At 44.6% G+C, this 26,039-nt stretch overlaps 1 protein-coding gene across 1 annotated transcript in view; it reads right to left on the bottom strand.

Moving 5' to 3' along the window:
* The window catches only part of Otog (otogelin), a 74,314-nt gene that overhangs the window by 30,209 nt on the left and 18,066 nt on the right, over positions 1–26,039 (bottom strand). The window contains exons 16-30 of the mRNA XM_076842530.2: positions 25,896–26,028; positions 24,819–24,996; positions 23,082–23,206; positions 21,888–22,100; positions 20,227–20,419; positions 18,575–18,649; positions 18,285–18,328; positions 16,689–16,842; positions 9,743–9,850; positions 6,307–6,445; positions 4,548–4,682; positions 3,997–4,143; positions 3,583–3,702; positions 1,691–1,807; positions 838–994 (exon numbers count right to left, since the gene is read on the bottom strand). Of these exons, the coding sequence (XP_076698645.2) occupies positions 838–994; positions 1,691–1,807; positions 3,583–3,702; positions 3,997–4,143; positions 4,548–4,682; positions 6,307–6,445; positions 9,743–9,850; positions 16,689–16,842; positions 18,285–18,328; positions 18,575–18,649; positions 20,227–20,419; positions 21,888–22,100; positions 23,082–23,206; positions 24,819–24,996; positions 25,896–26,028 (2,038 nt within the window). The remainder of the gene's footprint in view (positions 1–837; positions 995–1,690; positions 1,808–3,582; positions 3,703–3,996; positions 4,144–4,547; positions 4,683–6,306; positions 6,446–9,742; positions 9,851–16,688; positions 16,843–18,284; positions 18,329–18,574; positions 18,650–20,226; positions 20,420–21,887; positions 22,101–23,081; positions 23,207–24,818; positions 24,997–25,895; positions 26,029–26,039) is intronic.

Raw genomic sequence — 26,039 nt, 5'->3', positions numbered from 1 at the left:
ACCCAAACATGGAGTATGCTTGTATCAGGGAGATGCATTGTGTGCAGAAATATATAACCAGTTATCAATTAATAATCATTAACTTTCTATATATTTACTTCATCTTTTAAACATTAACTTTTATAGACAATATTAAATATTGTTAATAGTTAACATTAAATATTAGTATATTATGCATTATATTTAAAATTGTTCTGTTATATATTTATACTACCACTGATATATGTGTATATATTTATGTATCAAATTATGTGTGAATACCTGTGTGCTTAAGTATTTTATTTGATAGAGACGTTCAATAAACTGCATTTGCACACAACCACTGCTCTGAATAAACATAACCTGTGCTGCCTCTGTGGGGGTCTTGGTAGCTCAGCTGACAAAGGGCTTTTATGTTCATTATCCCTTTTGATTCTCACAATAACCCTGGTGAGGCAGGTCTAGTGCTATTTTTCAGATGAGAAAATTGAGCGCCAGAGAGGCTGGGTGGCTTGTTTGCTATCACACAGCATGCAAATGGCAGTTCTGGGCCTGAAACCCAAGGCTCCAGACACCTCTAACAGAATTGTTAAAAGCACAGGTTTGGTACTGTCTGGGATGACCCCTGGCTACACCACTAATTCATGTGACTTTGAGCATGTTACTTTACCTCCCTCCCTAGGTCAACTGTAACACAGGAATGTACAATCCTATTGCAAAGGGTAGGCAAAAGAACTCAGTGAATAATACCCATGAAGTGGTTGGTGCCTGGCACATACTGGGTACTCAATAACACTGGCCAGGGTATTATAAGGTACCCTACTCTGTTCCCTCAGATGATGGGCCTGGGATACTCACGGCAGAGGCGGGGGGTCCGCCAGTCAACAGCCACCCCCTGCTGGCAGCACTGGTGGGCATAGGCAGACACGCTGGTGCAGAAGCACTCACAGTCACCACCCCGGCTGCACCCACATGTGTCCGTCAGGCAGTTTGAATAAAACCAAGTGACATCGACCTGGGGGAGGTCAGAAGTCAAGAGTTCAGAGGACAGATTCTAAATGTCAGACTTGCATTTTTTTGTCTGCTGGCCACCAGCACAAACTCAAAAGGATCATAGAATAAATGGGCAAGCTGCCCATGTGGAGTGAGTGAGGGGTGGGGGCAGAAGGCAGCCAGCTCAGAAGGAAACAAGAACCACATGGCACACACAGACACCCACTGGAGCCCGAATCTCTGTTCTTCTTCGGGCCCAGACTGCTGGATTCAGGGGCCAAGGAGTAGCTGAAGAACAGAGTTTGAACTGCCCAGCTGGGCTGGAGCTGCTGAGGCCAGTCTGACAGCACCCCTTAAGGCCTTGGAGGGACTGTGCAGGGCTGAGCCCTGGAGCTCCTATCTCCACAAATGGTACAGCAGGCAAGAGACAGGGCCACAGCTTGACGGGTTTGTGTCCACTCCGCAGCACAGCTTTCCAATAAGGAGGAAGAGCCAGACTGAGATGGGCTTATAGAGGGCACAGAAACTGTTTCCTAGCTGCTTCCCTGGTTGTCTGAGGAAATAGGCAGATTCATCTGAGCAGGCCAAAGGCAGGAGAATGAAAGAGATGGGTTCTAGACATCAACTGTCTTTTTCAAGACATGGGGGTCTGAGAGCAGAAGGGATCCTGGGAAAGTGGGAAGGGGTTCAGGAGGGACTGGGGGAGCGGTTCACTCACCACAGGGTGGCAGGTCTCAAACACCTCGCTGAGCAGGATGCCACACTCCTTCTTGGCAAATGGTTCTCGGAGAGGATTCAGGACACATGTGTCCCGGGGGTCAAGGGTGTCTGGGCACTAAGGTGCAAAGGCAGGGCTGTTGACCTCCCCACCCCCAAATGCCTATTGCCTGGCGTGGCAGAGAGACTCTAGGGTAGCTGCCATGATCCCACTTCCTGGTGTTCCTGTCCTTGTATAATCCCCTCCTCCTGAGAGTGGGAGAGACCTACTATTTGCTTCAAACCAACAGAATATGGCAAGAGAGATGGGATGGACATGACTATGCATATAATTACATGATTATGTTACATAAGATCACAGAGGCCATCCTATTGGAATCTCCCCCTTGCCAGCTGTGAGGAAGCCAGCAGCTATGTTGGGACCCCTCATGGCAGGAAGTGTGGCTGGTCTCTAGGAGCTGAGCCCAGTCTCAAGCAACAGCTAGCCAAAAGCTGAAGCTCTCCATCCTGCAGTTGCTAGGAGTTGATTGCCACCCACAACCACACAGGCAGGTGAAGAAGCAGCTCTTTCCCCAGTCCAGCCTCCAGGGGAGAGTCTAGCCCTGGCCACAACTTGATTGCAGCCTTATGAGATACTGAGCAGAGAACTAAGTCACATGCCCTGTTTCCTGACCCACAGAAACTGAGATAAGACCTGTGTGTTGGTTAATGCCACTAGTCCTAATAACATTGTTACCCAGCAGTAAATAACTAACACAGATTTCTCCAACGTCTGTTGACCCTCCTTCTTCAGTTTAATATTTTCACTGAAGTGCCCACCCTGGGTATGACTAAGGGTATAAGCAAGAAAGAAATATGGGACAGTGCTGGGGACAACAACAAAGCTTTGTCACGTGCTTGGATTCTCTAAAATAGGGATGGGTTAGAGAATGGGTGCACTTTTCTGAAGTTGTGGGAACAGCCTTGTCCACCTCAGGATTTCACTGATCTCTAAGCCATGCCCAACTACTGCTCTTGTCCCATATACACAGGCCCATCTCCATCTACTCCTCAAAAGAAAATAAAGATCACTCAGTCCAGGAAAGGCTAATATGCAATGCTCACATCACTCTCTGCTACTGCATCCATGACAGACATAAATAATCAATCACAATCCTCCTTCCAGCTAAACTTGACACATCTTAAGATATTTTCAATGTAGTTTGCTAAGCAGCCTCTTTTGACTGATCAGCTGTCACATGAAGTGAAATCTATTCACTATCCCTCTCTGGGCCCAGCCCCCTGACTTCAAAGGATCATACAGAAGATGGTACTTACTCAAGGTCACCCAGCAAGTGGATGATCCAAGACCTGCTCTCAGTTCAGTATTTGGCAGCCTCTGCCAGGCATTCCCCAAGCCTCAAGAAAACCCTTGCATTTCTACCCTTACCTCCCTCTCAGAGGCCTTTTCTTGGATACATTCATCTCTCCAAGCATGCCTATCCTTTAACTGACAATACCAGTCCCACTTCCTTCAGGAAACCTCTGATGTCCTCAACCTACATCCATCTCTCCTCTGTATCAGACCTAGCACCAGACACTAAAGGGCACAAGCCTTGCCTTCCCCACTAGGTGGCCACCTCTCCCAGGACAGACACTGCCTCCTTTGTGACCATGCCAGTCTTCCACTGCAGGTTGGCCCAGGGCAGGATGGGCAACTGGAGTTGTAAAATGAGATACTGTGTGTCTTCAGGCCACAGGACAGAGTTTAGAGCTAGAGATCTAGACAGAGGCTGAGAGAGCATTCTCTGGAACAGTTCCACTTGATGTCCCTCTTCCCTGACCTGGGGCCTGGTTCAGTGTAGCCAGTGTCCATATGAGTGACAGGCACAAGCCAGTCTAGGGAGGCTTTACCTCAATTGCAGCCCAACTGCTGCCAAACTCCTGGGGGTTAGTTAACTCTAGGTTCTCTGGAGTCCTCATCTCATTGATGGTTTTTAGGTCGAAGTTCCCACAGAGGCCTGCCAGCTGACCCTGAAAGAAGAGAGGACACTACGTCAGTTGCAACCATGCTGAGGGTGAACCATGGGCATAGGGGTCACCATGAGCCCAGGAGGTTTTCATGAACCCAAAAGCAACTGCTGAGGCTACAATTTCAAGAGGGCTGGGTCAATGTCAGAGAAGAGGTACAGAGTGAGGTGGAGCAGACAGGACAAAGGCATGCTCTTCTTGGCTCCTCAGAGAGGGACAGTTTACCCAAGGTCACCCCGAAGCTTGTCTTAGCCCCAGGCAAAAGAAGACCCAGAAATGTTCTGCCCCCATGACTACCTGCCACTGAGGCCCAGCCTGGACATGCACTGTGGTTCTCTGGTCCCACAGGAGGGTGATGTGCTCCCGCGGGAAATGCACCAGTGTGAAGAACCCTGCTTGCCATGTGTGGACTTCCTGCTTCTCATCCAGAAAACTTTCAGGACTCTAAGGGGACAGAGGTGATCAGTCCTGAGGTACAAATGCTCCCCAATGCCCAGATCAACTAGTCCTGGCTACAAAAGCTCTGTGTGTATGTGTGTGTATGTGTGTATGTGTGTGTGTGTGTGTGTGTGTGTGGGTTTGGATCCAGGAACTTGAGAATGCTAAGCACATGCTCTACTACTGAGTGACACCCATGGCCCCTGGTCCTGGCTACAATCGCTGCCCAGTGCCAGTGTCTTGCCAACTCCTCCACTTCCCTTGGGCCATGGCATGGACCTTTTTCTTCCTGGTCAAGGAATTTAGCCTGAACTCCTGGCTTGGTGGCACTTCAGTCCTTACCTTTTTTTCCCTTACCTCCCTGTAACCTGTACATTGTCTACACAACCCTCACCAGCAGCAAGCCTTACAGGATTTCCTGAGTCGTTATCAAAGATGATGAGTGAGTTCCCAACATTGATGGAAATAAATTTTCTGCAGATGATGCCAGAGCTATAGCAGTTCACATTTTCTATGATCACAGAGAAGCTGAAATCTGATGTGCTCTAGGGAGAAGAAAAATGAATCCAATAAAACCTGGGAGAGTAGAGATCCTGCTGAAAGCACAGAGTGGAAGTGGACTTTGAAGTGGTTTTCAACCCACTTCTTTTTATTAGTTATGAGATTTGGGGCAACTTACTTCAGTTCTTCAAAACACAGTTTCATTTTTGGTGTGTTTAATGCAGTGTTTAGCAGTAGTGATTCTCCCTTATTGACTGATATAACAGGAATGACTGGATTTGGCAGGGGGCACAAGGAAGGGGAACTGTCTTACTTACACACTTGTTGTAAACCTTTTTTGGAGGGCAATTTGTCAGACTTGAATAACATTTTAAATGTACATAACTTTTCATATAGCAATTCTTCTAAAAATCTAGAGAGTAAAATGCTAGCTTACAATGTTCAAGGCCCTGATTTTGATACCCAGACTGCCAACAAAGAAACAGTAAAAGAATCTAGAAATATATCCACACAAGAATATATAGCAGCATTTAAACACTGGAACAACCTAAGTGTCCATCAATGGGGAATAATAAAATAGGGTATAGTCTTTCTATAGAAGGTCCTACTGTTAAAAAGAGTATGTATTGACAATGAGAGCCCAAGTTATAACTCAAGTGAAAAAATCAAACTTAAGAATCCTAACCATAGAAACTAAACACAGTGTGCCTGTTGTATGTGTATGAGTACGTGTGTGTGTGTGTGTATTTTTCACGAAAACAGTCTTGCAGGATTCACCCGTTAGGAGTTGTTGTTTAATAGGAGACAGAAACAAAAGAGATGTGAAGGGGAATATTTGCTTTTAATATATTCCACATCATTTTAAATTTTGGCAAAAAAGCATGCATAATTTTGAAATTTAAAAAATAAAATAGGACAAGGTCAATAATCTTTATTTTGTGAAGTTATCAGAATTAGGTGAAAGACCCCAGTGCAATAGATAAGACTTATTCCATGGAAGGTTTTTCGTTGCTTTTATTGCTATTATGATGAGGTGGACAGGCCTTAGCAAAACCAAGTTCCCCTGGTGTATCTGGCACTGCCCACTCTGATGGTGCCCCTTGTCTCCTTCTGGGGGATCCTACCCTTCACTGTGCCACTCATGTCACCATTCCTCTTCCTCTGGGTGAATCAAAGATTTTGACACATGACTCCTGACACATACTAACTCTTCAGTCATATTTCTGGTTCAAATCTAACCCCAGCTGCCACAATCTAACTATGTGACCTTGAACAAGTTCCCTGACATCCCCAAGCTCAAGTTGCTACATCTGTAACATGGTGTCAATTAACCCAACCTTGTAAGATGGAGTGAGAATTTAAAAAGAACCCACAGAAATGGTTCAGTAGACCACTAGTTGTATATTGTCATAGAAGCTCAAAAAGCACTTTCTATTATGGGCAGAAAAAAACATCAGGCCCAATAGAAGTTTGTAAAGATGAGTGGACAGAGAGTGGGGTTCTATGCAGCTTTAGCTTTTTCCTCAACACAGCCACACCTCAGGGCATAGATCCACCTGCCCACCCAATTATGTATCAAATTGGAGTCCAGAGGATCAACATGCCCTGACAGGTTCTCATCCCAGGCTGCTCTGGGTCCTCATGGAGTAGACACATCCAGGAACTCACCTTGACTAGGTGCACTTTGCAGGCCCCCACGAAGTCAAACGGGAGCCCATCAAATGTGCGGTAATGCCGGTCTCCATAGGCAGTGCAGGTGGAGGCACAGGGGTACAGGGTACATTGGAACGAGCCCTGCTGGCACACACTGAAACACACACACACACAGACCAGCTTGCAGAGCACATGCCACTTAATATATGAATGCCCTTGATGAAGCCATTGCTCACTGAATGCACACTGTGTGCCCTTAAGTGAGTCAACAAACATCATCAAACTCCACCTGAAGCTTGGAGGGCAGAACTGTGATTCCCATTTTATGTAGGAGACACTGGACCTTCAGAGAAGTTAGGAGACACTGACCTTCAGAGAGGTTAAGGATGCACAGCCACTAAATAGTGGAGCTGAGATTTAACTTAGATCTTTTTGACTCTGAAGTCCATATTCTCTTTTTTTACTCCATTCAATTCATTCAACAAATATTAAGTGACTACCGTGACAATAGGTACTCTTCTAGGAGTTTGAGACATATCAGTGAATAAAATGGGGGGAGTGCAGAAAGTGCTCTGCCTTAGAAAAACTTCTGTCCTAGAGGGGAAAGACATGCACTGAACATTTTAAAAATAAAAAGTATGTGTAAATAATATAATATTTTAGAGGGCAATGAGTGATATGGGAGGAACAGGATGAAGGCATATTGTGGCAACAGATTATATTTTTAATATAATATATTTATTTTGATGGTCAGGCGACATGTCTGCAGAGACTTAAAGGAGGTGAAAGAGTTAACTATATGGACATCTGGAAGATGAGCATTCTGCAGAGGCTCTGGGGAACATTCAAGAGATAACATGGCTAGAATGGATGGCACAAGAATAAGACGGTAGAAGAATTCAAAGGGATAATAAAGATTCAGATCATATAGGTCCCAGAATGCTGTAAAAATGTTAGCTTTAGCTAGGAATGAGAGAGGACATAGCTGGAGGGATGGATTGTGGGAATGACATGATCTGACTTGTGTTCTGCTTTGGCTTATACACAGAGTCTAAGCTGAAGGGGGTTGAAGAAAAGCAGAAAAGCCAGTTGGGAGGTTACTGCAATAAATAAGAGAAGAGATAATGGCAACTTGGAGTAGGGTAATAGCAGTGGAAGGAGGAAAATGAAGTCTTCAAAATATTTGGGGAATATTTTGAAAGCAGAACTAAAAGGTTGGATATGAATAGTAAGAGAGAAGACTCAAGGATTACTCCAGGTTTTGTGGCATGACCATCTGCAAGAAAGTCATTCCTGGATGGGAAAGGCATAGAGAATAGCAGGTTTGAGGGGGAAAGATATGGTGATCTGTTTAAAACACACTGAGTTTAAGATGTCCATTAGCCATACATGTGGTGATGTCAACTAGGTAGTTGGGTGTCTGTGTCAGGAGTTCAAAAGAGAGACGTTGGCTGCAGGCAGAAATCTGGAAGCCATCTGCACATGGATGGACCTTACTGTTATAAGGAATTGACCAAGTGAACGAGTACACAGGAGAGAAGAGGTTCCTTGGGATGTCCCAGCCCAAATGGGTCAGAGAAGGAGAAGAACCAGCAAGAAAGCTGAGAAGGAGAAACAGGAAAGGTAGCAAGAAAATCAAGAAGGCATGGTGCTCCAGAAGCCACCTGAATAAAGGAATCAAGGCAAACAAATGACCTGCAGGTGATCAATGTGTTAAATGCCACTAATAGGTCTTGGAAGGTGAGGGCTGAGAAATAAACTCTGGGTGCAGCAACATGGAGGTTACTGGTGACCTTGGTAGGAACAGTTTCAATGGAACACTGGGGAAAATGCCTGATTAAAATGAGCTTAAGGGAAAATGGGAGAAGAAGAATTGGGAACAGCAAATATAGATAACTTTTACTGGAGATTTGACAATAAAAGATTATCAAAGAAATGGAGCAATTGCTCAGAGGTTGAAAGTTTATCAAATTGCATAATGTTATGCAATGTGGATGATCCAGTGGAGAAATATAAACTGATTAAATGGGAGAGAAAAGGGAGAGTAGCTGTCAACACCCTTGAATGGGTGAAAGGCACTGGGGTTTAGACCCAGATGATAGGATTGGTTTTAGATAGGCATACCATATCATACCATATCTGGCAGAGCACTCTTGGAAAAGTTTGGGTTAGCCAGTCCTAATCTCTCACCACATGGACCTGGCATTCCTAGTTACCTCCAGTCCATCACAGTCATGAAATCATACATATACTGGGCTATATATCCTTCAGACACCTGCACAGAGTTCCATATCTTGATATTATTTCCAGGACTTCTGGGGCCTGACAGCTAGTACTCCAACCCTATATATTCACTTTGACCTATCTGGGGGAAAGCCTTGAAGTAGATGGTCTTGACTGTGAACCTACTGTAAACATGGAAAGAAATGCCATGCCCATCATATGGGCCAGAGAAACAGAGCAGTTTTGACCTCAGCATGGGACAGGAACTGGGGTCCAGCTCTTAGCCAATTGGAGGAATCTCTAAGATAGAACCTCTCTGAGATTCTCTGCTAAGTTTCTGGGCCCCAGTGTAGGGGCTGCCTGTTCACATCAGGCCACCCTTGGCTGGTTCTTAACATTAGAATAGTGTCTGAGTTTGCTCTCCAACATCAGGACACCAGTTTATTATTTCTCAGCCCTTCCCCTCTCACTGTCTCCATCAGAAGACTGAATCTCTACTTACCACCATACTCCCTGCTGCTTGGCCCAGCACAGCCTCTACAGAACTAGTCCTAAGACTCTTTCCACAGAGTCCAATTCAGGTATATACACTCCCACATATGTGTACTTACATTGCTGAACATACAGTGTGAAAATATACTCACATATGCACTCACTCACTTTTTATATATGGGCATGTATATATTCTTGGAAAAACACAAATGCACATTTACACATATATGTTCACTCACATGTGAATATAAAATGCATATCCAATGCACACAGATACTGATGAACTTTGCATATAGATCCATATACATACAAATATATATAAACATATCTATATACATACACAAATTCCTACTTGTAGGTATTCACGAACATACTCAGATTTATGAATGCCTGCCATTTCAGGGACATGCATGTTCACCTAAGAAGTCTGTGCATTTTGGATTTGTGCCCACATTTACATGCTCATATAAGTTGCAAGCACATGGTTATAGTTTATATTCATTTATATACATGTCTGAACAAACTCACATTCATGCAAATACACAAAAATATTACAAAATATAATTTTATGTATTTATACCTGAATATTTACATAACCCCCACATACAACATAAAAACACACAACATGAATATGAACACTATGGAAAGGAAATGATAGACTCTATGCATAATAACACATTCCATAATCTTTGCACTTTCCAGTAAAAAGCAAACCCTGTTTAGAGTTCTAACTTACCAGGTATGGCAGGGAGACATCACCTGGTCCCCAGGGAAATACTCCTTCCCTTTCCAAGTGCATGGGCACTCTTCTGGTAGGAAACATGCATCCCCATGTCTGAGCAGGCTGTAGGGACACAGCAAGCAAGTGCTCAAGACAGCATTCTTTCTTGATCTGCCATCTATGTAAAACCATGCATCACATGGATGTCTTGGAGTGGATCTCAGCCTTTTCCCAAAAAGAGACTAACCAAGTACCCACTGTGTAGCCTGCTACTATCCGAGGAGGCTCAGAGGCATCTTGATGAATAAAGAAATCAAAGACAGGCAATGCCCAGTTTGGAAGATTCTGCTATCCTTCAGCAAGTAAGGCTCAGCTTACTAGTCAATGCTTCCCCGGTCAGGCAGATGTCAGTTGCTCCTTAGATACTAGCTATAAACTAATGAACAGACCAGGCACATGGGCATTGACACTCCAAACCAAGTTGTTCATGGAGCTTTCAGATCACAGGCCCAAAGTCATAGTGCTACCACCTTCCAGTTTGATTTCCATGAAATCTGACCCACTCTCAGGCAGGAGCCAGGGACATCTCAGGGAATTTATTGAAGTTCTCAGGTGCAACTCTAACCATGTCTGAGCAACATCAGGATACAATCTGGGGCAGGGGTAAGAAAATAAGCATTGACAATAAGCAATTTTTAGTTCAATTTCAGGATCTGCTTAGGACAAGTTATTTAACCTTCCTATTTTAGTTTTCAAAAGAATATAAGTTCATGGTTTTAAAAGAAACAAAGAGAAAGAGCACTGCAGGTATTATATTGAAAAATGTCTCTTGTTAATTCTTCCCCATCTGCAGATTTTCCTCCTGGAGGCACTTTCTGGACAATAGTACAGGAAAATGAAACTCGGGCAGTGCCCAATGTGTCACTGAGGAGAGGAGACAGAAACTGGAGTATAGGGCTTGTGAGGTGGCTGAATATGCAGGTCTGTATATAAAAGAGGAGAGATCTGCTCAGAGAAGGAATTCCAGAATTCTGCTTAAGTTACCTTAAGTCTTGAACCAAATATTAAATTTCTCATGAGGAAAGATTCTAAGGGTTGGCAAGAAATGGCCATTGAGAAAATGTAAAATTAATGGAGATTTCTGATACAGTTCAGTACTGGAACATGTCAGGATTATGACCAGCTAGAATAGAAAGACTTTTCTTCACACTCCAGGCCTTGGGAATAGAACTATTATAGACAAACTAACAAATTCAAACACAAGTCTTGAAAAGATCATGCTAATAAACCATGTAGATTAATCTCCTACAATATCAAAACTCAACACTCAATAAACAAAGTCAACAAAATACAGCATAAAACAATGTAAAATTCATAATGTCCAGCATCTAGTACAAATTTTGTAGATATGTGAGGTGGAGAAATATAACCCAAAACTAGGAGAAACTAGAAGAAAAATCAGATACCAAAATGATAGACATGATAGAATTAGCAGATAAGGACTTTATGTTACTATAAATATATTTAAGCTTTAAAAATAAGGCAGACATAGTGAGTGAATAGTAGAAGAATTTCAGAAGAGACATAAAAATTATTTTTAAAAGAGGAAATTCTTAAAATTTTAATATAGTTTAAAAAATTTGCTAAAAGGGTGTAACAACAGACTAAATACTTCAGAAGTGAAGAATAATAGCCTTGAAGATGGACAAAAGAAATGGTTCAATCTGAAGAAGAAAACCTAGTGGAAAAAAATGCAGTTTCACTGACTTATGAGACAATCAGGTATTCCAGTGTAATTCCAGGGGAAATAACTGGAGCTGAAATACTATCAGTTTTGATGAAGCTCAGTGAACTCTAAACAGAACAAATGCACATACAAAATATGTAGGCATGTAGTCAAACATCTGACAGTGATGGAGAATGTTTAAAAAGTCAAGACATTACATAGCGAGGGAATAATGATGAAAATTAAAGTAGTAAAAGAAAAAGGTTAATCTATAATTCTGCATATTAAAGAAAAGATTGATAAAATTTGACAACCTTCTGGCTAGAATGAATAATAAAGAGAGAGGAGAGGAGAGGAGAGGAGAGAATAAAGAAGAGTGGAGAGAGAAGAAAGAGAGAAACCTGAAATTACCAATATCAAGAACCAAAAGGAAACATCACTACAGATCCTACACATATTAAAAGGAAAATAAAAGAACAGCATGTACAAAGTTAAGTCAAAAAGGTAACAACTTAGGTGGGATGGACAATTCCTTAAAAGACACAATCATGAAAGCTTAGTCAAGAAGGAACCTGGAAAGCCCAATATGTATTAAACAAATTGAATTTGAAGTCAAAAGCATCTCAAGACTGGTAAATTTTATCAAGTACTTAAAGAAGAGACAATACCAATTCTAAACAAATTCTTCCAAAAAAATAAAAGTAAGATAATATTTTCAACTCATTCCTGTAAGGCCAACATTACTCCGATACCAAAATCAGATGAAAACATCTCAAGTGGAGAAAAAACACAGAAAAATATCTTCCATGAACACAGAATATTAAGTAAACTGGGGTCTATCCTGGGAATGAATGTTGGTTTAACATTCAAAAACAAACTGATGCAATTTGCATCAAAAATAACAAAATAAAGAGGAAATGATATGTGATGTTTTAATAAATAAAATCTATCAACAAAATTCAGAGCCCATTTATTATAAAATGTTCAGCATACTAGAAATAAATCTAGTAAAGGATATCCACCAAAAAACTATGACTAATATTATCATTAATGATAAAAGAATGATTGTTTTACCATAAAATAGAGGAAGGTAATAATTTTTACTCATTACTTCTATTCAAAAGTATAGAGTAGGTTCTATTCATTGTAACCAGACAAGGAAAAAAATACCAAATGTAAAGATTAAAAATGAAGAAGATAAACTGTTTTGATTCACAGATGATATGATCATGTATAGAAATCCAGGAATCTATGAAAAGGTCAACAGAACTAAATAAATGAATTTAGCAAGACTGCAGAATACAAAGATAGTATAAAACAGTAAACTGTATTTCTATATTCCAACAATGAACAAAAATGAAACTAATAAAAATACTTATGATATCAGAAAAACATCAAATACCTGTGAATAAATTCAATGACAAAGATGCAAAACCTCCTTTGAAAACTATAAAACACTGCTGAGAGAAATGGAAAAAGACCCAATAAATGAGGAGATAATATCACATTTGTGGATTGTACAACTCTCTGGTATTAAAATATGGTTTCTTCCTAAAACAATTTATAGATAGAACACAATCTCAATCAAAGTCCCACAGACTTTTTTTTTGAGGGATAGCAATAGAAATGGACAAACTGATTCTAAATTTACATGGAAATGCAAAGACCTAGAAGTGCCAAACAACTTCTGAAAAGAACCAAGTTAGAGAACTATCACTTACAGATTTCAAGGCTTGCTCCACAGTTTTAGGAAACCAGACTGTGTGATAATGACCTAAAGAAGCTCCATAACAACTAAGTGGGATCTACTGTTTTGTTGGGGAAATCTAAAATGTTAGTTTTTGTAGTTTTTTTTAAAATAAGTAATTGTGATATTTATATTTCCACAGATTGAATTTAAAATGTGATTTAATTTTTTTTTTTTTGGTAGAGCTAGCCATTTCTTAAATAGTTACCAAGTACTTCCACCTTTTTATATTTTTAAAGACAAAACCCTACCCAGGCTGGTGGAATCGTTCTCTTGGATAGCTAGAAGAGCTTCCCAGCTGGCCTTCCTGACTCTAGGCTCGTGTCCTTTCAATTTGTACTCTAATAAATGTGTTGTAGAAAGAATAACCCCTCTAAACCCCCAAATAGATTGTAGGTATTCCCTCATTAAAATCCTTCAATGGTTTCTCCTTGTACTTAGTGAAAAAGGACAAACTCTTGAAGGTGGTATCCCCCTCCTGCTCTTGCCGTTTTAGTTTTTGTAGTTTTGTTTCTTGTTTTTTGTTCTTGGCACAACCAAGTTTCTGGAGTGGAAATCTTTCCCATCTCTAGATGGGAGGCAAAAATCTCCCTGCCACTATCTGGGGAAACCAAGCTAGGGAAGGAGGGCTGGGATCCAAGTGGCTTTCACTTTGCCTGTTTCCATTCTCCATCACCCCTACCTTGGTGCCTCTATGATCAAAAATATCTGGTTTCGTTTCTCTAGATTTGTGTGTGTGTGTGTGTGTGTGTGTGTGTGTGTGTGTGTGTGTGCTGAGCCCAGGGCCTTCCATATAAGCAAGTGCTCTATCACTGAGCTGCTCCTTATTGGACTTGCAACTCATCCTCCCATCTTTATCCCACCACCCCTTTCTGAGATGCCTTCATCTGAACTTCTGAAGCTCTCAACATAGCGTTCTCCCCAAAAGGCATCAGCTGTCAACTTCTGCTCTGCAAGGTCAGTCTACACACCCACCCATGTTCCTCCTTCAAAAACTATTGCCTGATCTTTGCTACTGTTGTCTCCACTTCTTTCTCTTTGTTCCTGCAGGTTTATATCTTTTTATTCCATTACCAACATTCCATCGTGGTTATGGGAGGAAGCAGAAAAAAAAGCACTCTATTTTACCCAGTCACTTAACCTTTCTAAGCCTCTGTTTTGTCATTCATAAAATGTGGGTAATGATACCTTCCTCCCAAGGTCATTTTGAGAATTTAATTATAGGCCTGGGAACAATGCCCAGCACCAAGTAAATACACAATATATTATTTCCCTGACGCTCTTTTCCTCATAATTGCATCAACCACCAGCAGCAAGGCTGGCTTATATCACCTTCCACCATCATCCACAGGCCCTTTCTTCAGGGTCTTCATAGCCACCCACCTTACACTGCTCCCTCTTTATCTTTAGCAGACATGCCTACATACCTGAATGCCTATGTGCCCACCACAGGGAAGAGTATGAGTGACTTAGGGCTGCAGCCTCTGTGCTCAAGTTGCCCTTAACTTGTAGAGTGAACATCCTCTCACCTTTTAGAGGATCAACTAATTTATGGGGGCATTTACAAATGCATGAAACCAGATGAGGAGAGACAAAGCTATTGGTCCCCATAGAGCATTTACTCTGTGCCATTTTTTCAGAAGAGGGAAAGGAGACTCACTTGGGGTATCAAACTAATCATTCATTAAGTGGCAGAGTCAGGATTCAAACTCAACTCCAGAGTCTGCTCATAACCACATACCTCACTGCTTGGGGGCCCCCAGGCCTTTGGTAAAGTACCCAGATACAAATAAATGTGGAGCAGCACAAACAGCTCTGACTCCTGCAGTGGTCAGGCCTCAGATGCCTGCAATGGCTCCAGTGTTCTTTGGAGCAATGCACAGCATCCAAAGATTCTTAGCTGCACTATGGAGACAGAATGGTGACCATATGGCCCAGAGGTGACCTTGGGCTCAGAGGGGCTGGTAAGTGAGGCATCTTTGGGAGCCCTATCCAACAATAGGGCATTTCAAGATAGTGGGAAATGCCTTCCCTTCCCATACTAATGAGATTGTAATAATCCCCCTTTGGTAAACCCCTATGGAATATGCGTCAGTTCCTTATAGGCCATCTGACACAGCTCTCAATAAAATCACTGGCAGGACCAAGCCCAGAGTTCAATCCTCCAAGGATCTAGTCCAGTGTTTCCTCCCTCGTGCCTTTGAGGTGCCAAGGTAAATGGGGGATTACCCCTGTTCTTGACCCCAGAGCCCTAGCTTTTCCTGACCTCAGTCATAGCTTTTCCTGAACTTGTGCACACAAAACAGTGCCCCAAAGGACCTTCTGTGACAAAGACACTCCTCACAAGGTCTGGGACCCACATGACCATGGGTGACCTAGGATTCTGTGCAGGCTCTCTTGTGGAAGCTCTATTCTGGGAAGAGGTAGGCTCATGCCCCACATTGTGACTTCTGTGTAGGTAACCAAACCCTGGACCTCATACAGCTGGCATGCTGTCAGCAAGAGGTAGGGTTTGGAGTAAGGAAGCTTGGGTGTAAGTCATGGTTCCTTGGGCAGACCACTTCCAGTGCACCTGCCCCTGCCTCAGTTTCTTTATCTGCAAAATGAGAACAAACATTCTCTCCTCTTTTCTCTTATGGTTGCTCTGATATCAAAGGAGATAATACTAAAGTGTTCTTAACAAACAGTAAAATTCTAACGGTCTATCCCCTCCCCTTCCCAGACTAGAAGCCCTGATCCTCATCTCATTATCCTTGGCTCCCAAGCCTTGACCAGATCTAACAGCTGACCAATAATCTCTTCATTGGCTGAAGAGCACAGACCAGTGCTGACAAGTCATGGGATGCCCAGTGGTCTCTTTGGCCCAGACCCAGGATTAAGCACTGGCAAAGCTGGGTGCTGGGTCCCAGTGTACAAAGCACCCAGAAGGTACATCCTCATAACTCAACTCCTGCAACTCTTACATGACTTTGATGGGCAGCATTTTGGAGATTGAGGAGGGAGACTATTTTCATTGGGTGGGGCCTTTTTCTTCAAGAATTCCAGGGAAACCAGTCTTCTATCTGAGTACGCTGCTCAGAACTGTGCAGGGAAAGAGGTTGGGGGCTGATATATGGGTTTCCTCTTGCATGGTTTTCAACCTATTGGTTCTCAAGGGCATGCCAGACACCCAACTCAGAGCTTCCTCTTTGGTACTTGCACTTAATCTATCTGTTAAGGTGGTAGGCATTATTATTATTCCCATTTTACAGATGAAATACAGCCTCAGAGGCCAGGCACCTTCTTCACTCAAGGTTAAGAAGCAGAGCTGGGCAGAACCCATCCCAGTTTGGATCCTCAAGATCCTCTTCTTTCTCAGCCCACTGGCATCATAGTTGCCCTCAAATAGTTCTTCCCCTCCTTCCACCCCCACCTCCACCCCACACATCTGTGGTCCCTGGCTCTGCCAGCTTTTATGCAGGAGAGACCATGGCAATAGGTGTCCCTACCCGTGGGGACAGGCACAGCCCGACAGGCAGGGACCATGGGCTGGCCTGCTCAGGTTCAGTAGCTGCTGCTCACACGTCCTCTCTCTGCTCAGCTCAGGGTCTGTGTTCACATCACTGCAGTTCACAAAGACCTGTCCTGTTGGGCAGGCTGCAGCTGAAAGATAAGAGGTGGGTGTTGTAGCTCTTGGGCTTGGAAGTAGGCTATTGCTTCAGGATGACCCTGGAGCCCTGGGACCTGCACCTGGAGGAGGCTGCTCCTGAGGCATTGCTTGAGTTCCCACATATACATTACAGAGGAGGGAGGGATGTGTGCCATTATATTACAAGACAACCATCACTAGGACCCATGACTGAATAAGTCCTCCATACCAGGTGCTGTTCCAGGCACTCCCCAAGCATTATCTTATGTAACCCTGCAACCCTTTGCAAGGTATTATTATCCCCCTTTTCTCATATAAGGGAGTGAAGCTATTGTGCTTTAAAAAGGCATCACAAATGAAAGAAAGGGCTCAAGGGGGACCAGGAGAGGGTCAGAAAGAAGATAGCCAAACTTCATGGTGGGGTGGCCAGAGGATGGAACAACAGGGACAGTCAACTTCCTGTCACTTGTTTCTGTGACATAAAACTTTCCTCTCTCCCTAAGCCTTCCATAAAGTCTGCCATATACATTTGTACTTTAATTTTTTTGTTTAGTTTTGTAGGATTGAACCCAGAGCTTGGCACATGCTAGGTAAATACTTGGTCACTGAACTACACCCCCAGGCCCTCACCTGCACTTTGTATGAGTGACCCTTTTAGGGAAATCAATAAAAGGCCACTGAGGTTCATGCTCAGGCTGGGATGGAGATGGAAAAAAGGAATAGCCATGTCCCAAACAGGCAGAAATCTGAAGCCAGAAATGATCAAAAGAAAATCATTTTCAGGAATATACATAAAACATGGGAAGGATGTAGGAATCTGAATTATCTACAAAAGCAGAAATGAAAGCTTGGGAAGGTGAAGTGAGTTGCTCAGGGTTGCACAGCTAGTGAATTCTGATCAGGATTTGAACCTAGGCCATCTGAGCCTAGAGGCTCAGCTCTTAACTGCCTGCCACATGATTATTCTCTCTCTTTGCTAATCTTTATTCTTAGTGGGCTCCTCCACCCTAAGAGGCTCTCCCTAAGTGCTCCAGGCCCCATGCCCCACCCCAGCTCTAAGCCCCTCAAAGGCTGACTGACCAAATGTTCTATCCACCCCAATATCTGTTTCCTGGGAGAGTCTCAAAGGCCTAAGGTGTCCTCTCCATCTCTATGACCCAAGGTACAGTGCTGTGGAGGGCAGAGCCAGACTAAGTAGATATTTGACAGCTTAGACCAAGAAAATTCAGGATGTAAGGAGTTTGAGAAACTGCACTGATACTCCAGAGGTTTAGGGTGGGGCTAGGGCAGGGTTTCAGGATGCCAAGAGGGCAAAGAATATATAAGTTTGGTGTAGAGCAAAAGCTGAGATGGGCTCCCATGTCCCTATCAGCACTCCACATCCCCCACTTTCTTCTCCATATCCCACTCCCAAGAGGAGCCCTCAGAGAGTTCCAGTCCTTCCAATCACCCTCACCTGGGGCTCTGCTATCACAGCTCATGACTCCATCTTTGCAGTGGCTGCAGAGAGAGAAGTGGGGCACTGGTGTTAGCTGACCTGGTCGCTGCAGGACCCACATACCCCATAGTACTTCACTCAGATTGCTGCAGGGATAAGACAGACATCCCCACTCACTGTCCCCCTGTCCCCATACAGAGGGGGTAGTTGGGTGCCACTTTAAGGAAGGCTCCATTCAATTGCATTGTCTTCCATTAGCAGCTTTAGTTTAGAGAGAAGACAATGAGGCTGTTACCCAGGGAGCTCACCAGTGGCCCAGGGATGGGATGTCACTCTTTCCAGGGGGATAATCCATGCCTTGAAAGTGGCAGGAGCACTGGTTCCTATAAAAACCAAGAAGAGGGAAATGTAAGTGGACTCACAAGCTGGAGGGACTTCCAAGGATAGAGGGCCCATCCTCAGACATCCAGGGACATGAAGATACAGAAAGAAGTAATGACATTTACTGTGATGTGTCACACTTCTAGGAAGTGGGAAAGCTGATCTGGCACCAGCAACAGAGGTCAGGGTTGGGTGCCACATTCACCATCCATCAAGCTTAGATAAGGACAGCCCTACTGGTCTCTGTCCATTCCCACAACTAGCCTCACTTGGACTGAGGAAGGGAGAAATGGTAAGAACAGAGCCCCTGTTCCCAGAGCCCCTGCTTCCCAGAGCGCCTGCATCCTGCTGCAGCTGTTCTGATCAGTTGCACCCAGCATCTGTTCTGACTGGTCAGTGCCGTTCCACACTTGTTATGTACTGATGCTTGGCTGGGGACACTGAATCAGACCTTCCACATACATTGTGTTATCGACTCCTCACGGGGATTTTGGGAGGTAGGAATTCTCATGCTGTCTTGACTCTTCTGACTTGTCTGAGGGCAAAGGCTGTGTATCTCATCACACAACACCAGAGCACCTGCCAATTTGGCACATGCAGGTCAGGGTTGGAAGGGATACTTGGAAGGGATGCCTGAATTCATCCAACACCAGTGCCTCTCAACTACTTTTCCCCTATTTAACACAGAGACTCCTTCTGTTGGCAACACTCATGGTCACGGGATAGGGGCAGGGCACGCATATGAAACTCAACAGAGGATTCTGTAGCTTGAAAACCTGGAGTTGTTCCTATTTCTCCCCTACAGAGGCTTCTCTCCAATACTTCCCCCCACTGGAATTCATTATTATACTATTTTCTAGATGGAGAAGCAGAAGCTAGGGAGCACCAACAGCCTTGACAGGACCCACATACCCCATATTGAGCTTGGGACTGGCTGGACTGACAGTGTAGCCTTGACAAGTGCCCCAGGATCGTGTGGAGTCACCTCCTACCACTCTCTTCCACTTTGCCCTCCAGTTGCACTGGGAATCCTCCTTGAGCTGAGCTCAGACCTCCCCTCCCCTGAAGCCTTTCCCTAACTTCCCTCAGGTCTCCACTCAGACCTCACCACATGTAGATAACAGTACAGAACTCTTTGCCCTTACTCTGCAGGGCTTTTTACCATTGGGGTCTTGAGGTTCTGTTGGTTTAGTTTCACTCCCCTGGAGTGTGAGCTCCATGAGCGAAAGACTATTTTGTTCATTACTGAATTTCCAGAGCCTAGTAATGTGTCGAACACACTAGGATGTAATAAATACTTGTGGAAGAAGAAAGGAGGAAAGGAAGGCTGAAAGGGAGGCCCTCTTAGCTCCATGGGTTGTTCTGCTCTGTGGGAAAGATAGAGTGAGTGGCCTGAAGAGCCAGAGCCAAGGAGAGGACCAAGAGAAGAGAGCCCCCCACCACTTTACCCACCAAGATCTGGCCTGAACATGAGATAAGGCAGGGACAGGAGATATCCAATCAGGGTCCCCAGTCTTAGAGGCTCTGGAGATCCCAACCTCTCTCTGACCTGATTCACAGGTCAAGCTGGCTCACTTACCTGGGGACACAGAGGTCTGCTTGGGCATCCAGATAGGTGTCTGGTGGACAGGTGCATCCCTCTACACACTCATTCTTGCTAAAATCATTATCACCATCAGGTCCACAGGCCTCAGGGCTGGCCAGGTCTTGACAGGTTTGTCCACATGGGGCCACACAGGGGCTGTACTCCTTGGTGGCCTTACAGGATAGCGCTGCAGTGGGAAGGGGAATCATGCTTTGTCTTTCTCATCCCCGTAACAGTGTAGAATGGTGGGGTATCATCCTGATGTGAAGAACTGAGACCCAGAGATGTTTAGACACTTGCCCAAGGTCACAAGCAGATCAAAGTCAGAACTGGGATTTGAACCCAGGTCTGGCTCCAGAGTCCCACTCTCTTTCTAGTAAAGTAGGCAGTGGGCCTTGTCTACCACTGGCATTTCCTTTTCCCTGCAGGACACTGCTCATAGATAGTGATATTGGGTGAAGAGGGGAAGTGACCACTCCAGATGGTCCTGAATCTAGCCTATGAATCCTATGGGTGTGTTCATGCACATGCACCTCCACTTTTACTTCCAAAGCTATAAAGATCAACTGTGCTCCTAAGACTCAGGGCCACTCTCTCCTCATCTGGCTATGGTCCCACTCCAGAGGAGCCTCCCACAGTGTCAGGGCCAATAGACCTACTGAGACTGTCAAGCTCAATTGTTCTCAATCTAAGCTGGACATTAAAGGCATGTAGGGAGCTCTTTAAAAATGCTAATGTCTCTGGGCTGGGGATATGGCTCAAGCTGTAACACGCTCGCCTGGCATACCCCGGGCACTGGGTTCGATCTTCAGCACCACATAAAAATAAAATAAAGATGTTGTGTCCACTGAAAATATATTTAAAAATTCTCTCTCTCTCTCTCTTTAAAAAAAATGCTAACGTCTCTACCCCAATGTCAGATATGCTGTCTTAGTTAATACCAGAAGTGCCCTAGATGTGTGCAATTAAAAAAAAATGTCCTATGTTCTAATATGCAGCCAGAGTCAAAATCCACTGACTCTGTCCAATCACCTCTGGGAAAACTTTGATTCAGAGAGGTACAGGTTCTTGCATAGGGATACAGCACATTACCTGAAAGGCTAGAATAGAACTCACATCTCCTGAATTCCAGTTTAGTGTCTTTTCCATTTATTCCAAAACTTTGCTAAGAGCTCACCGAGAGCTGGGCACTGTGTTGGGAATGAGGGCACAGAGATGACTAAGAAAAGGAAGGAGGGCATAGTTCATATGGGGTGGCTATTAAGCCAAGTGTGCACCAAAACTTGAGGGCCTCTAAGCCAGTGCTCTTTAGAAAGCTCATTCTGCTACAGTGAGAAGGTAGTTAGGACTACGGCAGTGGCAGTGGAGGTGGCAAAAGTGGGTGAGCTTGGGACTGGCTGGACTGACAGTTCTTGGAGATGAACTGAGGTGAGGGTAAGAGAAGCAATTCTGAGTGACATGGCCCCGGTGTCAAGACCAGGTGACCAGGGGACAGAAGTCCCCAACAGAGATGGAAAGTATTGGAGAAGCTGGCTGTGAGAGGCAAAGTCAGGCTCAGGAGCAGGAGATAAAACCCAATGGAGAGTCTAGGGGGCAATGAACATCCAGGATTGGAGTCTAGGCTCCTTCAGCCCACACCACATCAGCACACTCACCGCAGGCTGGCAGGTTGGCACGGAAATTAACTGGCAGTCCATGGCGCTGGCACAGATGGGCATAGTGGGCCAGTGTGGCACATAGGCAGGGCTGCCCACAGCGGCAGGCATCCCGGCGGCACTGCTCGAAGTAGGGCACAGGGCTCAGGTAGGCAGAGCAGGGTGCAAATAGCTCCTCCATGAGCACGCTGCAGGACTGCACTGCATAGGAGGCTGGGGACAGAGGACAGGTGGTCAGGGGTCTGGTTTGCCTGATGCCCCAGGACTCAGCCTCTACCTCCCTGGCCACAGCTGAGGGGACTGGGGGTTGTGTGTGTGTCTGTGTGTCTATATGTGCATGTGTGTATTTGTACAGTGGAGATGGAGGCAGATGCCTCAGTGCATGGCTGGCTGGGAGTGTGTTGGTGTGTCTTAGTAAGTCTGAGTGTGAATAAGTGGCTGGCCTTGGACATGGGTAGAAATGACTGTGAGTGTATATGTGTATGCAGGCACTCATGTCACGATTCTACCTTGTTCCAGGCACGAATCCATCTGGTAGAGGGAAACACAGGAATGAACGAAAGTAACAGAAGTCCCTGCCCTTATGGAGGAGGAGATAGTTAAAGGAGATAGTAAATAATTAAATACTAAATTATACTAAATACTAAAGAATCTAAAAAGTAAGAGAAAGCAAGGAGGAGAACAGGAAGTGTGAGGTGGGACAGAAGGGCCAGTAAATCTTAATTCAAGTAGTCAGGAAGGCCCTAGTGAGAGGATGACATTTGAGCAAATAGATGAGTCTTTTCAAAGAGCATGTGGCTGTCTGAGGGAAGAACACTGCAGGCAGAAGCCACCGTGAGTGCAAAGGCTGGGAAGAGGACAGATCTGGCTGCATAGGAAGAACAGCAAGGAGGTCAAGGCAGCCAGTGTAGAGTGGAAGTCAGTGAGATAAGGGCATGGGCAGAGAGGGCCTAGGGAAACCACTGAGGACTTTAGCTTTCACTCAGTGTGAATGTGTATGTATATGACAGTGGTAGAATATGAGGCTTCCTGTCTACCCAGCCCTCACCTCTTTCCTGTCCTGTTCCCGTGGTTCCTTCTGTTCTTATTATTCCTATGAATATGACCAACATCCTTATGTCCAGAGTTCCCATCTCATTTCTCTCAAAACAGTCCCACCCTCAACTCTATGACTTCCCTCTGCCCCCACCTCACCGGCTTGCAGATGCACATCACAGGGGTCCAGTGGGGAGCCAGAGACCAGCGGAGAGCAGGCAGATAGTGTTTTCCAAGAATTGCCAAAGAGTTGTGGGGTGCTTTCAGGCACACCCACAGGGGACCTGTAGCCATGTACAGCCATATTCACATACTTGCCCATATGGACTCAGGGGCACATACAGACCCACCCACTTGCTCCTATACACACATAACCATAGTCTAAGCATGAGCACACACTCAGAGGCACACATGTATTCACCTAAATGTGTCACAGATACAAGCCCATACAAACCACTTGCACGCACCCCTAACATACACATACACATAGCACAAAAATATGTCAGACACACAAATAGCCCAGGCAATCTACACAGCCACATTCAAACATACAATGGAAGGTCACATGGGCACATGCACATAATTGCAACACATTAAGATTCAAAAGAATCTGAAAATGAGTTTAGGACCACATATTGCCTGCCTTCTACACCCACACAAGATCTTCATGTCAAAAAGAGAAACAAGAACATCATGAAGAGCACCAAACGTCACCAGGTTACGACTTTCTCCCCCTTTCCTTCCTGAAAATTCCTTGGCTCTGCCTTTGGCTCTCTAGGTAGGAAATAGTCAAGCAAGGAGTGTGAAGGAAGAAAGGGTGATAAGCATGCTTTCCTGACAACCAGACTCCAAGAGTCACCAAACTCTAGTGTAGGTGGCAGAGTAGAGAGAGGTCATAGTCTGCACTGATGCCTGGCACCCACCATGCCCACATTATTGCTTCAGGGCAGTGAAAGCACGCCTGTTACATAAAATAGTACTCCCACCCAGAAATTACATATGGGAGGGTGGCAAGCAACCCACATGCTAAACCAAGGTCTGCTCCCACCACCTGGCCAGCTTCCCTAACATCATCCCTACCAGGCAAGACAGAGAACAAAGCTACATTTTTAAATGTACATGCATTAAAAGCTCTCAGCTTTTTCTTATTTTCTACAGAAAACCTGACTTCTCATTCTTAGCTAAAGAATGCCTCTCATGTTTCCTTCTGCATTGTCCAATGGCCAGAACCTTCAGCTCCAAGATCTCTCCTTTTTTCTCCTTTCTCAAAGTCCTGTTCCTGTCCATTCCCAAGCTCCAAGAGTCTTTCTTTCAATTCTGTTAGGTTATACAAAACAGCTGAATTCGGGAAGACTTGTGGGGTACAAACTCAAAAGCCTTTAAAAGCATAAGGTAGGAAAAGCTTATTGGTTATATGAGCCTCCTGGGAATGTTGGTGTCCTTGGCTTACTGGGGGCTTGCACTCACCTAAATGAATTTACAGTCAGTTAAAATCATGAGCCAAATCAAATCCAGTCTGAGGTTCCCCTAATTTTAAAACTTCCCTACAAAAGCAGTATTTCTCAAGGTACGGTTCATAGATCTCAGGTACTAGAATCTCAGTAGTGCTTATCAAAAATGAGATTCTTGGGCCCCACCTTTTGTCACATTCATGAGAAGCGGGGCCCAGGAATCTGTATTTAAAGGAGCTCCCCAAACGACTGTTCTGCACACAGAAGGCTGGGAACTAGTGCTTTAAAGAACCTACTTCAATTTAAATATAGAAGAATAGTTAAGGCTGCACATGAGGCACAGCGAGGGCCCACAGGAGACACTTCGGGGCAGTGTCCCCGTGACACTTTCCCGCAAAGAACCCGCCTCCCCTTTGCCTTCCGGTTCCGGGGCAGGGGCACGTACAGGAAGTCATCTTGCGTGTTGCCATTGAAGGTGCCACAGAGGCCCACGGTGTCCTCTACCCATCTCTGGTCCACCTGCAGGTACAGCCGCAGCCCTTCCCGGTCGTAGAGCACTCGCACGCCCACGTTGGTCCTCACCCGCAGGAACACAGAGGACAGCCTGCGGATCTCAAAGGCATCTGGACACGGAACCGGAAAGGGGATATAGGAAGTCTGGCCATTGAGTCCCGGACCCACTGACTACTCCTGTACCTGTGTCCAGTCCAGGCTGCAGACCCCCCCAGCCACAGGGTTGGTTTGAGGGTCCCCTGAAGAAAACCTGTTTAATGATGAAATGAGGACCATGGGATAATCAGGCAGCCTGAGCTGAAATTTTTATTTTAGTCTTCTGGTACTAACAGTTACAAATTTGCTCTCCTAAGGAACTGGTAAGTTTCCTCCTTGAGCACAAGGAGAATTCTGTAACCACCAGTTCTCTCCAGAATGGTCATCAGGAAGCCTACAATATAAATTACAGATTCAATTGTAGCAAATTAAAAATTTAGATTCAATTGTAACAGCTTTTACATCTTTCATGACTTGCATATCTGTGGTTCTTTTACACCCAGTGAATCCCCACTCTTCTTCATCTTGAATAGCTATTCTTTGGCTGGCCAACCAGCCTCCCACCCTCCATTCCTCCCTCCCTTTCTTTTTTCCTAAAAAAAAAAAAAAGGTCTTTTGTTCTATGTTTTAGTTAATAGTTTTGTCTCTTCCATTAAATGTGTTCCCTGTGTTCCCTGTAAGCTCCCTGCAATATCTGTATAAGTCCCTTGTGAATACTAAGTATAAGGATGGGAAAGAGCCCCATTCATGAGAAACTATCAATCTTCTATGAAGAACACTGTCATGTTGAGGTGAGGACAAAGACACATTTTAGGAGCCAGCATTTCTGGAACAAAAGTATCCCCTAGCTGATCCCCATGGCACTAGAATGTGAGTTCACCCCTATGTGGCAGTTCCTTTGGCTGGAGGAGCCTGGAAAAAGAGGCCTGATTGACAGTTCCCAAATAGCTCTTTTGACCATTCTAAGCCATACCATCTGTGTAGGGTGGGGTGATCTTGTACTGGTCAAAGAGAAGGACATCTCCTGCCTGGGTCAGTGTCACCTGCCTCCGAGGGTCCTGGTGCAGAATCACTGACACTGACTGGACACAGGCTCCATCCTGGTTCTGAAGAGAAA

The sequence above is a fragment of the Callospermophilus lateralis genome, chromosome 2 (genome assembly GCF_048772815.1).
Source record: "Callospermophilus lateralis isolate mCalLat2 chromosome 2, mCalLat2.hap1, whole genome shotgun sequence".
NCBI classification, from domain to species: Eukaryota; Metazoa; Chordata; class Mammalia; order Rodentia; family Sciuridae; genus Callospermophilus; species Callospermophilus lateralis.
Note: the sequence above shows the minus strand (reverse complement) of the source record. Positions and strands in the feature narration are given on the sequence as shown.